Source organism: Megalops cyprinoides, chromosome 24 (assembly GCF_013368585.1).
Source record: "Megalops cyprinoides isolate fMegCyp1 chromosome 24, fMegCyp1.pri, whole genome shotgun sequence".
Lineage (NCBI taxonomy): Eukaryota > Metazoa > Chordata > Actinopteri > Elopiformes > Megalopidae > Megalops > Megalops cyprinoides.
Window position 1 is genome coordinate 5,004,818 of NC_050606.1, and position 16,309 is coordinate 5,021,126.

The 16,309-nt window shown below is 45.4% G+C and overlaps 1 protein-coding gene across 6 annotated transcripts in view; it reads right to left on the reverse strand.

Annotated features, from left to right (window-relative positions):
• Window positions 1–16,309, reverse strand: part of LOC118771431 (disco-interacting protein 2 homolog C) — a 154,835-nt gene that overhangs the window by 69,912 nt on the left and 68,614 nt on the right. For all 6 annotated transcript variants that reach the window (XM_036519427.1, XM_036519426.1, XM_036519424.1 and 3 more), the window contains exon 2: window positions 5,077–5,148. In XM_036519427.1, coding sequence (XP_036375320.1) covers window positions 5,077–5,148 — 72 coding nt within the window. The remainder of the gene's footprint in view (window positions 1–5,076; window positions 5,149–16,309) is intronic.

Sequence of the window (16,309 nt, forward strand, 5' to 3'; positions counted from 1 at the left end):
GAGGCTGATGGTGGCTAAAGGCCGGGTGTGGGGGGTAGAGAGAGAAAGAGAGTGGATGAGAGAGAGGATGAGCGAAAGAGTGAGAGGGAAGGATGGAGATAAGGGTAGAGAGGGACAGGATGAGCAACAGAGAGAGAGGGAAGAAGGGAGAGAGAGGGAAAAAGAGATGTGGTGGCAAGGAGGGAGGAGAAGAGATGGGATAGAGGGAGAGAGAGGCAGATGGGGGAATACAATGAGAGGCGGAGAGGAGAAGGGAGGAAGAGGAGGAGAGGATAAGAGAGGAAGAAATGAGGAGAGGGAGAAAGAAAGAGGGGGAGCGCGAGAGAGAGGGAGTTAGAAGAGGTAGTGAGAGGGACAGAATAAGTGATGGAGGGATGGAAGGAGGGAGACAGGAAGAGAGAGGGAGGAAAAAGAGGTGGAGAGAGTCGGAGGATGTGTGAGGGAGAGAGGGAGAAAAGGAGAGAAAGAGAAGGAGAGAGGTGGTGAGAGGGAGAGAGGAGGAGAGATGGAGATGGGGGAGAAGGGGAGAGAGGTAGAGAGAGGGGAACAGAGTGAGAGATAGGAAATAGAAAGAAACGAGAGAGGGGGACAGAAGAAGAATTGGAGAGAAGGAGAAAGGACAGGGGGAGAGGGAGAGAGAGGGAGGAGGAGGAGCTGGAGAGAGGGAGAGGTAGGGCGGGTTGCTTCCTCTAAGCGTGCATACGAAAACATTTACTCTGCTAATGGGGCCCCAAAACCACATACTGTACCGTGTTCAAAAATGTCAACACAATCCAAAACAAGAAACTCAACACCAATTTACACAGCAGCGCGCTGCAGCTAAGCGGCAGCACGGGCCTTTTAAAACACAGGCGTGTTCAAAACGAGGATTTATCTGGCATCGGAAGACAAGCTAACCCCACAGCTGAAATAACTGCGCCTCTCCCAGACACCGAGAACAAAGGCTACCCTCAAAATGAGCCTTAATGAACGATCCTGGAGACGCAGCTTACAGAGAGAGAGTGAATTATGTGGCAATACCGTGCGTTATGGGACTGCTGGAAGGGTGAGGGGGTGCTGTTCTCTGCCCTCCGACAGCGGTTTGGGGGTCACGTGACTTGGCTCCTCCAGGACCGCTTCACACGGAGAGGAAATCAATTTGAGCCTCAGCTGTTCGCGCTCGGTACAAAGGCAAATTTATGAATTCAATAAGGCGCGTGCTGAAAGCCTCTGCTACCCCTGTAACGCACTTGGATATTGAGAACCGTGAGAGACCCTCCTCTATCTGGGAGAAAAACCACGAGGATCAGTAAATCTCATTTTACACCTGCAAAACCTTTTGCCACAAGGTTTCCTAGCTCTTTCACCCTCACAGGACAAAGTCTATGTGTATTAGTTTTACTTTTCATTGCTTATAGATTGCTGAAAGAAAAAGCAGTGACCAGCGGAATCCAGACGTGACTTATATTGGCCTGTTATTAGGCCATCCATCCAATTGTTCTATAACATTAGTATCGATGCTAAAGAGGGACATTGGTCAAGCTGTGGTTTTAATTTACCAGTGTGCAGATTGAAACACTATGAACCGAGATGAGCATGAAAGCATTTCAAAAGATATACGAAAAAGCAGAATAGCTTCTTTACAATCAGCATGGATATACAGTGTGAAATCATCTCCCTGACTTCTAAATCAACAGGGATATACAGTATGAGGTCACCCTCCAGATTTCTAAAACATGAATTAAACAGCATAAAACAATCTTCCTCACTTCTAAATCAACATAGATATACAGTATGAAGTCATCGTCCTCGCCTTTAATGTATTGCCTCCATGTTGCCAAAGAGGAAAAAAAAACTGGCAAATATTGGCAAATGTGAAATGAATGCAGGAAATATTATAACCATAAACTTTTCTAGCCTCATAAAAGCCAGCATTCACAGCCTCCAGTCCCTCAGACCAGCTGTGACCCACACTGAGGAAACTCGACACGTGACAGCAAAACCACACCCAGCACAGGACTCAAAACCCAGCTCGTTCAGAGCCCAGATGAAGGGCACTGTTTTGCAAAAACATGGGGGGGAAAAAAGGTCTACTCTAATACTTAAAATACGCCTGTGCCAACATGTAACGCAGCGCAACAGCGAACAACGCTGAATTCTCTGCACGCCCTCAGCCGGAGGTAGCTAAATGAGCAACAAGCGGCGGATGAATCGGAGACAAGAATGCATCTCTCCGAGGAGCGATGACGTGGGCGAGCTGTAAAATTATTAGCGTCAGAAAGTTTTAGGGAAGAAAAGGAGGCTGCACAGCCTTGACTGCGCGTGCTTACTGTTCGCCTATTAAACAGACGCCGGCGTGTTTACGGTGAACCGGGTGAACAATGTGCCTGCCGTTTACTTTTCACTAATAACACTCTTCAGTGATTGATAACCGGTCCACACACTGCTTGCATTGGGTGTGCACCCTCTGTGGAAAAGGGCAGCAGTGCGGTGTAGTGTTAAAGAGCTGGGCTTGGAACCCAGGGGTTGCGGGTTTGATTCTCTAGAGGGGCACTGCTGTTGTGCCCTTAGTACTTCAGCCACACCTCAGCAGACACCCAGCTGTATAAATGGGTAATAGGTAAAACATAAGCTATGCAAGCTGCTGTGGATAAATGCTCAGCCAATAAGCACACGTCCAAATGGATGCTCTTGATTATGGGTCAATTTGCTATAAATCTTGAGGAGAAGCTATGGCAGAATAATACATGAAAGTAACAAAGCACAGCTGCTAGATCTGTGGCTTCTCTCACCTGACAGGTGCCCTTTTCCTGGTTTTTCCTGATAACATTGCTGAAAGAGAGCTGCCTTTGCTACATGCGTCTTGGCTGCTCTAACAGGGCTATAGGAGGGATCCAATACACTCCTACCAAACGTAATTTAATCTGGGTGCAGATAGATCAAACGCTGTGCAGATTGCACCCTGTCAAATTAGAGCCTGTAATGACCCTTGAATATATTCCAATTGCATATATTGAAAAGTACTTATGCATCCTGCTGACTAAATTTAATTTAAATGTCATTAGCATTTCTCTAATAAAGTCAGTTAAAAGGGAGCCATAGATGTAATTGAATATAGTCTGAAAAAAAAGCAATCCCTCCACTGAAAGGATAAGAACGTTCACAGATGAATGCAGAACAACATCTCCCTCTCCAATGCAGTCGTTTATGTTGAGGATGCTGTGACCATCACCTTTGATACTGTTCATTCAAATGGTGATTGTTATTATTATTATTATTATTATTAGTTGGAGTGACTTTTTCTAGCTTACTTACATTCAGGTGGATGTTCTACTGAAGCAGTTTAAGTACACTACACTACACTACTGAGATCTGAAGTCCAGTTTCTTAACCACACAGAATCCATTATCTACATAAATGCATGTAATGTAACGTAATCTACTGTATAATTTGGACTATAACATAAAGGAGCATGTGATACAGTCACACATGTCCCCGCCCACTTTCAGTCATTGGGCGTTACGTTCTCAGCCACTGGCCTTAGATTTCCATGACTACATGCTGTTCTGTAGACTGCAAAAGCATAAGCCATGTGTTGCCGTGACAACAACGGGTCAGAATAAAATGTACAGCAGGCCAGTATTCTGTACCGTGTCACACTGAAAATATCCTTTCGATGTCTTCAACTCAAAAAATAAATTAATAAATCAAACTGCACGCATCCTGTCTCCCAGAAGAAATGTCCTCGAATAGCCTCGCTATGTGGCAGGTCCTGAAATAAAATGAGTTATTACCATGCCAAAGAAGCCTTTATGCAAATGGCCTACTCCTGAGCTCATCTGAAAGGAATTCAGTTTGAATGCAACCTGTCTGGTGATGGGTCTTTTCACTGTGGGTTGCAGATGTCCCTGAATGACACGGTTTACCGCTGGTCCATAACAGACCCCAGATAAGAGGATCTTTGCGCTTACAGTGAAAGAAAAAAAAAAGTCAGACACTTCCCTTCCAAAAATAAGGAACCCACTGACACTATGATCTAATGCAATTAATGAAATCTGGTGAACTCACTTGTGTCAACAATGTAAATGTAACATTAACCTTTTTTGATGTAATGTTTGTCTGACTCTTCCTGGTGCCCTGACCCGTCACGCTGGCCTCATTTCAAAAGCTTTCTACTGCAAACAGCACAAGCCGGGGTTCGTGCCAATTACACTTCCTCTGGACAAACGGGTCAGCTCTCAGTAAGGCACCCAACGTCTGACCTGGTGTCAAATAAAAAAAAAAAAACAACCTTAAAAATAATAATAATAATATTAATGTTCCCAGCGTGTCCACACTTGAACTCCCCGAGACACTTTTGGCAGCTGGACTTCGTTCCCCGTGTGCCTCCTGGGTCAAAATCTCCAGCTGACTCAGGGAGGAAGACCCCCTGTGGAGAGGATTTTGGATACCAGACATTTCCCTGGATGCCCTCGCCCCCCACCTCCAGACCCCCCCCCCCCCATGCCCCCTCTGCCCTGACTGACACAGCACCCTCCCAGTTCCAGACCTCCTGGACAGGGCAGTAGGGTCCTGCAAATTGCACTCAGCTGCGTACATCCATGAGGGTAGCAGTGATTCCGACCCCTCCCTCTGAAGCCCAGGGGTGGGGGGGCGGGGGCCCTAATGATTTGCGTTGGTTCGAGCAATCGAGAAAATGAGGATGAAAAATGAATGAGCAAAAACCATAAACATAAAAAAAAAAAAAATCGGCATAATGTTATTACCCTGCATCTAAGCGGCTGCTGTTATTTTCCTAACAAATGCCTCATTAAAAAATCGTCTTGTGAGTTATGAACTAGATAGGAGCGAGTTACGGCTCCCTGTATTCCAGCAGGCAGGGTCATTCTCCACAATAGCCTTTTGAGGCCTTTGAATAACTAATGCCTTTGGGGAGGAGGGGTGGGGGGGTGGTGTCTGTTGTGCGAGACAACAATCCACTTTGTAAAAAAGCTTGGCCTGTGATCTGTGAGCTGTCTAGAACAGCGCTTTTGTGTTTTAGTATTAGCCGATAGGTTCCACTGAAGGATCCCAGCGCGAGGCTGTTCTCCGCATTACCTGGAGGCTGTGGGAGGTAGGCCCCAATTAACTTTGATCTCTTCTTTTCATAGCCTTTCTGTGTGATGTCACCTGTCAAAGAGAGGAAACTCACATTAGTGAAGGGAAGAGTCGGTCGACCCCTGGAGTCCGCTCTCTATAGCGCTTACACCTCTGGTCATTCCTGATCCAGCATGCAAGCCTTCAGCTCAGTCATTCCCATTCTTGTGTTTCTTTATAGCTTTGCATAGCAAGAAGTTTTTTTAGTTCCTTATTGCCCAATGAAAACAGGAGTCAGACAGGAGCTGTATGCTCTGTTTTCTTTACTGGCAGAAAGAAAGGCATGCACCAGGGACGGCTGGCGTGAGAGAGGGGGGGGTCGCGTTGACGGTCGACCACCAACCAACGCCGCGGCGAATCTGAAGCAGGGCGGAGGAGAAGGTGGAGGAGGGTGGAGGAGAGCTGGGTGGAGCATGGAAAACAGCAAAAACAGGAGTCTCTGAGCAGGATGAGGAGGAGGAGAAGCAGCGAGGTGCTCACAGGCCATGCATCTGTGAGCTCTGAGAGGAGCAACAGGATCAGCTCGCTAAAGTTCTGCAGGGTGGCGACGCAGCGTGGAAAAAACAGCATTGTGTCCGATTTGTGATTGTGACTGTGTGGTGCATTCAGCGCAGCAAATCAAAAAAACATCAGCAACCAAAACCAACAGTCACAGGACAGTCATCAGACATCAACAGAGCAGGTATAATGCAGAGGCATTAAGACATTTGTAGTGAGTGGGATTTCGCTTTAAAAAGCCATGTACAGGCAACAGAGCAAACACTGACGCTTCATAATGTATGCACACCCCGTGTTATCACATTAGTAAACACGTTTTCATAAAAGCTTTGCCCTCATGCACTAAAATGACAGCACACACGTCAGAATATGGATATGCTTATAGTAGAAGCCTTCCTTTTAAACCTGTAACTCACAAAAGGAAAACAGTGACATTACTAATGCCATTCTAATTTCCCCTTTTCCGGCATGAACGTACGCATCTGCCTGACAAAGCTGGCACAGTGACTAAGATTCATAACACATCAGCGCAAATGTGATGCACTATTTTACAACCCAGCGCCTGCGGTAGCATTCCCTGACATCTGAAAGCACTGCTCAGTTCATTGATAATGGATTAGACTGCTGTCTCATGCTAACCTTCTGTGCAAATCTGCAAGAGCAACACCTCAAGACTCCTAAGGCACCATTTTAACCTGCTGCTTGGGTTTCCTCTTTGATTTGCCCCGGCAGTCTGCCTTATTCACAGCATCCTGCACACCTTGCAATCAACAAGATCCCACCCTGCCGTAAATAGTATTAACTGGGACCTTGCTAATGGGTATAGCAAAATGGCAGTGCCCCACTGAGGATTCAAACTTGCAGCTCTTTGGATATAAGCCCCGTGCCCAAATCAGTACTCCATCTACCTCTAAATTACAGCATGTACACCAAAATGAACAATGCAGTGAATGTTTAAATATAATTCAGAAAGAGTTACTGACATAAGACAACACACAGCCCGCCATGCCTTACCATCATAGATATCAGACCATCCAAGCTTGTACAAAAAAAAAAAAAAAACAACACGGCGTGATATCATGCACGCAGCCTCATATCACAGCCTCATGCACGCAGCCATCACAGACGCCAACCCAGACGTCGATGACGTGGCGTTCCGCTGACAGGAGAGCGCTCGCAGGAGGAGAGAGAGGGACACAGGACTCTCAGAGCCAGGGCCACATGGCACTAATTACCATCTCCAGCAGGAGAGTTCTCTCCGCAACGTGACACAGGACATTCCAGCAGGACAAGGGACCAGTAAACACATGAATATTTAAACAGGACAGGGTGCAGGATGCCCATACAGGTGAGGGGGGTAGGGAGACCACCCCCGCCCCCCCCAATCCCGGGAAACTGCAAGGTCTCATGGGAACGGGCACTTTGAAGATGAGAGCCGCTTACCGGTTCGTCTCCATTTCAAAAGACCGAGGGACTCCAATACTCAGAGAACCGTGCTGCGTATGAACAAGCTACTTCCTTCTCATAACGCCGAGATACGGCCGCACCGTCAAGCGTCAAGACGCAGCGCTAGCTAATTGGGTCTGTCAGTAATCCTTCAGATAGCGAGCTTTGATAGGAAGCGATCACAAGGCTCTCTGATGCGCATTCGTTTTTTTTTTAACGCCGTTTTGTCAGAGGTCTGTGGGGACGCGGCTCAGAGCTGCATCAGAGGGCTGCTTTCAGCCTGGAATGAGATGAAACTCTTTATAAAAAGAACCAGAGTGATTCACGCCTCGCCTCCTACACCGACGTACCACAGTTGTTCTCCCGGCATATTTCTCTGTGCAGGGGAGGTGCATCAACATTTCCACTGGCATCCCCCTGCGGGGACGCTCTTAAATTAGACATCCCCCGCCACGGCAACTGTCCTCCCAAACAGGAGATTGACGAGCACTCCTTAAAAATCAATACCATCCTAAAACGAATTTACAGCTACCACTTAACTTTCAGCAATAACTTGGTAATTTATATACATATATATATATATATATATATATATATATATATATATATATATATATATATATATATATATATGGAATAATATGAAAGTACATGGATATATAACAGTAGCATAATTTCAATGAACACATCATAAGTGACACGCATATGCATTCCATATTATCACACTATCAAAAAAGCAAGAGGAGACTAAGTGCACCGCACTAAAATATGCATGACCAGTGTTACAGTCGCTACTGTGTCTGATTCATGCCTGGCAATTCATACTCGCGACCTACAGAAGACGAATAACGTAAGCCACAGAGACTGCATTCAGAGCAGATTCCAAACCATATCAGTCCCTTTTCCCTCTCTAGAAGAGGCCCTAGAACATTTGATCTTGTTATTGTAATCCATCAACCTATACATAATGTTCCATTCTCACAGATACTGTTAATACAGCCAAGCCTTTAAACAGAGACACACCACTTACTGTGTACACACATATAAGCCCTTATACTGCTACACATCCATTTTGTGTACATCTGTACTGCTGCATATACATGTAAATAACAATCTACTGCTGTACATCTGTTCTGACTTCTCTACAGTACAATAAATACACAAAAAGCTGTAGCCGGGGGCTCAACACAGATACAAGAGCAACTTATAATTTCCAGCATGTATAACATTAGCAGTGTGTTGACAGGACTGAAGAGGGTTGGACAAATACCGACAAAAAAAAAAAAAAAAAACGGTTAAAAACGGTAGAGGAACACGCAGAGCTCACATCTAACGGCCTTTAGCCTCGTGCCGTTTGGAATTTACGCAGAATTCTTTAAGGTTTGTGCCTTTGTGCAGTATCCCCAGGTGCATTGCCCAGCATGGTGTGGGCCCGGTGCCAGGTCTAAAAATGGCCCCCGCTTTCCGAACGCTTTGAGCGCGTCCAAGACAGAAAGGAATGCGCAGCCCCTGGAATCTCATTCCTTTCCTCTCAGAGGAATGTTTATGCAGCGCGTCTATTGCCATTGTAGGGTTGCCGTAAGATAAACACCATCGCGCATAACAGGAAAAAAGTTCTTACTCTCGGCCTCGCTGTTTATTTTAAAAGGATGTAATGAGAAATAATAAAAATCAGAGCAATTTCCATTTTAGGAGTTAATGCTGCCTCCCTCGTCCCCCTCTCTGCGAAACAAGTCGGAGGCTTATATGGCAATCGCAGGGTATAAATTCTCCCGGCTTGATGTGGGCTTATTATGTGGCATGCCCAAAAGCGTTCATGTCTCAGTGTCTATATACCCCCAACCGACTGAGCTTTCTATATTAAAAACACCTGTTAACACTCAATTTCGGATCACATGAAACTGACACACTTGCAACTGTAATTTAAAAACAAGTACTGCACCACATTTAATCTAAGGCTGGCAGATGATTTAAGCACATGATAAAAATTGCAATTATGACAGATTTTCACTTTCAGTTGAGATGGTTGCAGTTCATAAGTTTACTTTAGCCGTAGTAAACCCTGAAGTCAGCTAATGGGTTGTCATGAATTTCCCATTTCTGATCTGAGAGTAGCTTCAATTACAATGACTACCATTTTATCTCATCAGTCAATGTGCCATTAATTTAATCAAGCAAATCTGTCTTGTGTGGTTGTTCTAGAGTGAAATAAGATTCAGATTTTGTCTGTATATTTATTTGCTTGTTTGTTTTTAATTCCATCATCCCACAGCGTGTTGTCATCCAGCTCAGCTTTTATATAACCACTCTCATGTGATGATGCTATTTTTAGAAGGAATAAAGGGATGTTACCATAATCAAAAACTGTTTGTGCGATCTTTATTTCATTTTTTAAATCAAATGCATCGAGGCTGCATGCAAATTTTTTATTTCAGTGATGACGACTCCTGCCCCCAGCAGCAACGCACACCGCTCCCATCATGCTTTGCGACAGATGGAGACCCGTGTGGCAGAGAGAGCCAATCCCTGCCATGCTTTCTCTGTCAGTGCTGTCTGAGCAGAGCTCCCACTCTAATGCTGAGGGCTCTACAGCTCTGACCTCGGGTGCAGGTACCAGCAGAGCGCACAGCCAGGCCCGGCACACCTCTCTGACTCAGGAGAACCTCCAGGGAGAAACTGCGTAAAAAGCAGGTAAAAAGCAGCCCTTGTAACCTCAAGGTTGCTGGTTCGATTCCCCGCTGGGACAGTGCTGTTGTACCCTTGTGCAAGGTACTTAACCCAGAACTGCCTCAGTAAATATCCAGCTGTATAAATGAATAGCATGTAAAAATTCTAACCTATATAAGTACCTCTGGATAAGAGCATCTGCTAAATGACAATAACTTAATGTAATGCTGCTGCTGAAGACTGGTCATGACAGTGCCTAGCGGGGGAGAGGACCTCCACAGACTGCAGGCTTGGGGTCATGTGATTCTGCTCGAATCAAGAGGAACCCCGGCACCAGGAAGTGCTCCCTGACCTTTCTCTCCCTGTCTGCACACTGGTTTTATTTGGACTAGGCAGGGACAGGTCCAGAACCAGCTGGAAATCAAACGTAAAGGCACTCCTCACAGCTTGGCGCATTGACCTCTGAGCGACCCCCAAAACAGGCTGGCATCCTCTGACCCTTCAAATGATCCCAAACCAGCCAATGTGGCTGCGATACATGCAAACAAACTGCAAATCCCTTTAATCCATTAGAAATAAAAATGAGAGGCTAATTCAGTACCATGTTAACAGTCTGTAAGCTTCAACGCAGGTAAAAAAAACGAGAGTGTAAAAGATGTTAATCCCGGAAATCCAGGAAAACCAGGAAGCACAATCATATTTTTATGTTTGTACAGCAGCGAAATACACTTAGCATTTAAACATCACAATACGAATATTACTTACCAAGCATATCCAGCCAAACAGAAAAGATACTGGCACTGCAGGTTAAAAGTGTACTGTTGTTATGAGGGACTAATATTCTGACATACAATAAATAATCCCTTCCTTTGTAACGGAGCTTTCTGGCTATTCATTCCCTGTTTGAGCACAGGCAAAAAAGAACAGGTAACAGATATTCAGATCTAAAGCCGAGGTATGGGAAAGTGATTGTCTTATTTGTATTCACCAATGCATGCCTGGAGCCTTCAAACAATAAAAATGCTGCCGTCTCTGAATACTACTCCTTCCATTTCTGCTGCCTTTGTTATGAGGTACAGTTAACCTGATGCCTCTTATGTCAGTGACCATTTCTTTCTTTTTTTTTTTTCTTTGGAACAATCCACTTTGTCAGATTGGATTACCCAGTTGTATAGGTGCTGATGCCCCCCTCTTCCCCCCCCAACCTGGACTTCACAGTGGAATATTCCGACCGACTTGCCCAAACACGTTACTTGTCCATATAAGCAAAGCAAGCAAACTAGCACCGCCAGCACCTTCACACCGTGGTGACAAAGATCTCTCCCTCCCCGGAGACTCTGAGAAAATCACAGCGAGGTCGGAGAATACTCAGGTGGCCTTGATCATTAACAGCAAGCAGGTGTTCGGTGTCTTTTGAAATGGAAATCAGGAGGGAGGCACTGTATTTCTCAGCACTGACCTCCTTAAGGAAGAAGGAGCCCAACAACGGATGTCAGAGCAGAGACTCTCACACTATCACACTCTCAGTCCTGAAGTCTCCCCGTCGGTGACATTTTTTTTTTCTTCAACCATTCTCTTAAGTAATTTAATGCTTAATTTACGCTTTGAACACAAGCACTGTAGCATTTCCATGGTGTCTTTGGTTTCAGCTGCTTTGACTGAGGAGAGGTTCAGCTACCAGCCTCTAAGACAAAGCGTGATTCCATCTGCCAATAAATCAGTCAATGCAATTAACCAATCAATCAATCAATATTAGAGAAAACACCCTTTCAATTACAGAACACTAATATTTAATTATTTCAGACAGGATGACAGTTATTGGATACCGCACATGAATAACTCCTACAGCGCACATCGGTCTTCAGCTCTGTAGCTTTAAAAGGGGAGAGGGCTGTTAGCTGCTCACTCAGACTGGTGATCAACAGCTCATTTAACTCGGGAGTGGCACGTGTGGCGGAGAGGAATAGCAAAGCAGTCACTGAGTTTACATACTGACCCGAGCCTTTGAAAAGCCAGCTGGCGTTTCAGATTAATTTCCCATCCCGTCAATTTAACAAAGCCATGCTCTCTGAGCCACAAGAAGAAGCATGGTCTCCTGAGTAGAAAGTCTTTTTTTTTTTTACAATCTTTGTTCAGATTGGCTTTTATGTTTTTTATGCGAGGTCATTTAGAGGACCAGTTTTGTCATTAGAGGACCAATGAAGTGATGATTTTTGCAATAACCTCAAGCACACCCAGGGACCAAGTGTGAGATGTCATGTGTTAAAAATGTACAATATGCCACTCTAGCATTCAAAAACAATAACTTTATTCTAAAAAAATGTCTAATTTATAGAAAAATTTTGGTTCACTTTCAGCAGCACTGAACACACAGCACTTACAGGCGGATGAGGCCAGACAGATGTACAGGAGTTTTATGTGGGTGAACCTTGTCGAGTCACTGACAGGCTCACATGCTCAACAAGGGCAAAGTGCAGCACTCACTGAGGTTCATACAGAGCAGACCAGTTTTATAGGAGGTTGCAGGCAGCCTAACATGTTTGCAAGTGTGTGTGACTCTGTGACTGTGTGTGTGCATGTCTCTTTGTGTGTATGTGTGTATGGTTGTCATGCCATGAGTGATCATACGCATCTCTTTTTCTGTGGTGTGTATGTGTGTGTTTGTCTTTGTGAATGTTTGCGCATGTCTCTTTGTCTGTGTCTCTGCGTCTGTTACTGTGTGTGTACATGCATGTCTTTTTGTCTATGTGTGTGTGTGTGCGTGCGTGTGTGTGCGTGCGTGTGTGTACGTGCGTGTGCGTATGTGTGTGTGCGTATGCGTGTGTGTGTGTGTGTGTGTGTGTGTGTGTGTGCACGTGTGTATACGTGTGTGTGTGTGTGTGTGTGTGTGTGTGTGTGTGTGTGTGTGTGTGCGTGCGTGTGTGTGCGTGTGTGTACGTGCGTATGCGTGTGTGTGTGTGCACGTGTGTGTGTGTGTGTACGTGCGTGTGTGTGTGTGTGTGTGTGTGTGTATGTGTGTGCGCACATGTGACAGATGAAAGAGAACCCCACTTCTTCGGCTCCCTTCATTCCAGCGGTGTTAGTACATCCTTCCAAACACACCGATAGGCCATGGGCCAGTGACCCATGCGCGCCCGAGCAACCCGCTACAGAGGAAACACAGGTACCTGCGGCCAGGTCTGCCTGAACCGCCACCGTCTGGGGAGGTGGCTGACACAGAGCTGGACTGCACTCTACCAGAAAAACAGACGCTCGCTTCATTAAAGCAGGTGGGCCTGGGCCACTTCGTTACAATGTGAAAAACAGGCGGTTTTGGCCTTGGGGGTAAACTGCCGTTTCTGACAGTTGGAGAAGGAACGATAACAAATAATACACCAGGCCATTTTTTTTGTGACATTCTGTTGTTGCTCCTGGTCAGCACAAAGCTCACAGCAGAGCCTTAGAAGGGATCCCCACAGTATTACACATCAAACATAAAACAAAAAACCCTGAAAAGTGCGTCCAAAGCCTGTTTAAAAAACAGACTTACATCTTTTATTACAAAGATCTCTCTGCATGACAGTGTATTATCAGAGAGTACACCGTGTATTCTTCCAAAATAAAAAATATCAACATCAGGTTTGGCTACAGGAAGATATCTGAACAGCTTTCACACTGTTGTGACCTGAGCAAGGAGTTCTTTGATGAATTGTTACACAGAAGGAATTTTCTCATACGTTGTCATCTACCTTGTAGCACTTAGACAAAACGCCACCGTGTAGCAAGGACTACCGTATGCTAGAGGCAACAGGCCTGAGGTTCAATTTACACAGTTCACAGTATGTGATAGCAGGATCTGCGGCAGTGCATGTATTTTACACCAATGAAAAAAATGTGCAAGAGAGAGGCCTAGCTGTAACCACCAATAGGAAAAGTGCAAGAGAGAGGCCTCTTGATAAGCACCAATGGGAAACAAACCACAGAGGGGCCTAACTGTAAAATACAGCATTCAAGCAAAGCTCCGGGCAAGTCAATTTTTGCTTTTGCGCTTGATTTCTTTTTAATTTCAAAAGAGTAAAGGATCACGAGAAAGGACGGCCCTCTGGAGACTTCAGGAGGACCCATCCGTGGGGCGAGCAACCCATCTTGGCAGGGCTTCCTTTTAACAAATCCCTGCAGTTTACACTTCTTTATTCGTCCTCTAAACGAGCGGTCAGTAAAAGCTCGTGAAAAGGCAGGCGCTTCATAAACGCCCTGGGAGGGTCTCCACTTTCACACGCCGTTAATCTTTACGATGTTCCCTTTGCAGCCGGCTGATCCAATGGGCCGGGGGGCCTCGCTGTGATGCCCCACCCCGCCCCGCCCCACCCCACACCGCCCAACAGAAGCAGCAAGGGGATCGCCATGCCATTGCTTCTCAAGAAAAAAGGTCCGCAACCAAACCAACGGTAGAAAAGGCGAACACACCCACTGGCGAGAGGCAGGGAGGACGCAAGCGGCGTTTAAAGAGATCATCGCTTGCAGTAATCCTCTCCTCACGTCTGACAGCCACACATTCAGCACTTACTCCAAGAGGTCAGGGTGCGTGCTGCACAAGCTGCAGAAACGCTTTCGGCTTTTCCCGCTAAACTCGCTGGATCATGACAGGAAGTACAACATAATTGAAGAGCAACTTCAAAGCAATATGGGACAGTCCAAAGTGTGTGTAATTAAAGAGGTTTCAATTAATGCTTGATGAAGTAGGGGCCTATGTTATCGTTATTATTAATAAGAGGTATTATTTTAATCACAGCCAAATGAAACTCAAAATTATTTAATCATCACAGAGCCACTCACTCATGAGACGTAATTGTGAAACGCGAGTAGTCCACTTGGAAGAAGCGCAATGCAGCAGCCATTAAATAATTTAAACCAATCAGCACGCACGTCCATCTGACGTGCGGAAACCAGGAAGTCACAAGGGTGAATGGAGATGTTTATGTTGAATTAAAGCCACTTTAAGTGAGAATGAAAAACGTAAAGCTATTCGGCTGAGCTGGGTGTCTTATTATCAGCCCAGAGCAATCCCGGATTTAACAGACACCAATACTTACAGACAGGCCCAGCAAGAGCAGAGATAGTCTTAACACTCTGGAGAGGATTATGCTTTAAGTGCATTTCTGTAATTACAGAGTGAGGCCCGAGGACCAGCTCCACACATTCCCCGGCACGTGAAATAAACACATGCCGTAGGAAAAGATAAATCACAACTGAAAAAATAAACGATCAATTTAGAGCCATTGATCAAGGAAGAAAAAGATAATTAAAAAAAAAAGGTGCAGACATTAGACGCTAAGCACCAAGTCTTCTTATGATATTCTTAGAAACACTTCACCATTTATGCACCACACTAATTGCTAAAAAAAGCCTCTAAATAAAAAGTCAAAGTGCCCTCCAGAAGGTGTGGCTTACAAAGGCGGATTTGGGCCTGTTAGAGGGGCAGAATCTCCACATTACCGGTGTTTGTCCAGTGTAGAATCCACGGCAGGGCTCCCACCGCCGGGCTAATAAAGTTGTCTAGCATTGCATAAAGCTTTTTTTTTCAGCAGGATTTACAAAATCTGCCAACCGCGGTGTAATTCCCTGAGCTTATGCTCCTCCTGTAATATTTCTCGGGCAGACAGCGTTCGACACACAGGGGAAAAAGCTCTGTAATGTGGCCAGCAAAGCCCAACGATGCTCTAGTTATTACTGTAGGACTCAGGGGCTCCTCCATCTTTACTTAACAAGCAGCCTCTCTCTGCCCGGGCATCACTAACACAACAGCTCAACAGCTACATGTACTGCTCCCAACAGAAATGCACTTCAGATAATAAATAAAAGACCACCTCAGAAAACACTCTGATCACAATGCTTGTGTGTGTTCACTTACAGAGCGGTGGTGTACACACTCACACATGGTACACCCGTTCATACTCACAACACAAATCTTACAACCTGCAGGGAATCATTTGTTCTGATACAGTTGATATTTGCCTGAATGAACACGCCTTTAAATAGTATGAAATGATGACAGAAATTGACCTGAACTGCTGGCTGTTCTCAGACTAACTGACACAGGACTCTGGGCCAACAACGGAAAGGTCCTTTCTCACACCGTTTATGCTTCGCTCACGGTAGCCACATGAAAATGGCAGTAAGAGTGTAATGGTCTTGTAATGGGGTGTAATGCTCCTCTCTGTCCTGCCTGCTTCATGTGACCGGTAGCCATGCACTGCACCAAGGGAACTGTGAACCAAGAGGGGAAAGTACGGCATCGTTCTCATAACAGCCAGTCCAAAGACAAACAAGCCCTGTCCAAACTGAATTAACTGAAAGGGGGAAGGTGAGCGATTCACCTCCACAATCATATGTGGAAAATAACTGGGCAATAAATTCACACCAATACAAAAGAACTGAGAATAACATAGCGGTGTGTCAGGACTAGCCCAATGTAAGTACTACAACAGCTGAAAACGCATTCTGGTCTGCGCTGCAGATACCGGGTGAAACTACAGGGTTGCTGCAGTTTTGTGACGATCCCTTGGACGCAAATGAGGCAGATCGTACCGTCACCTTTCCCGAG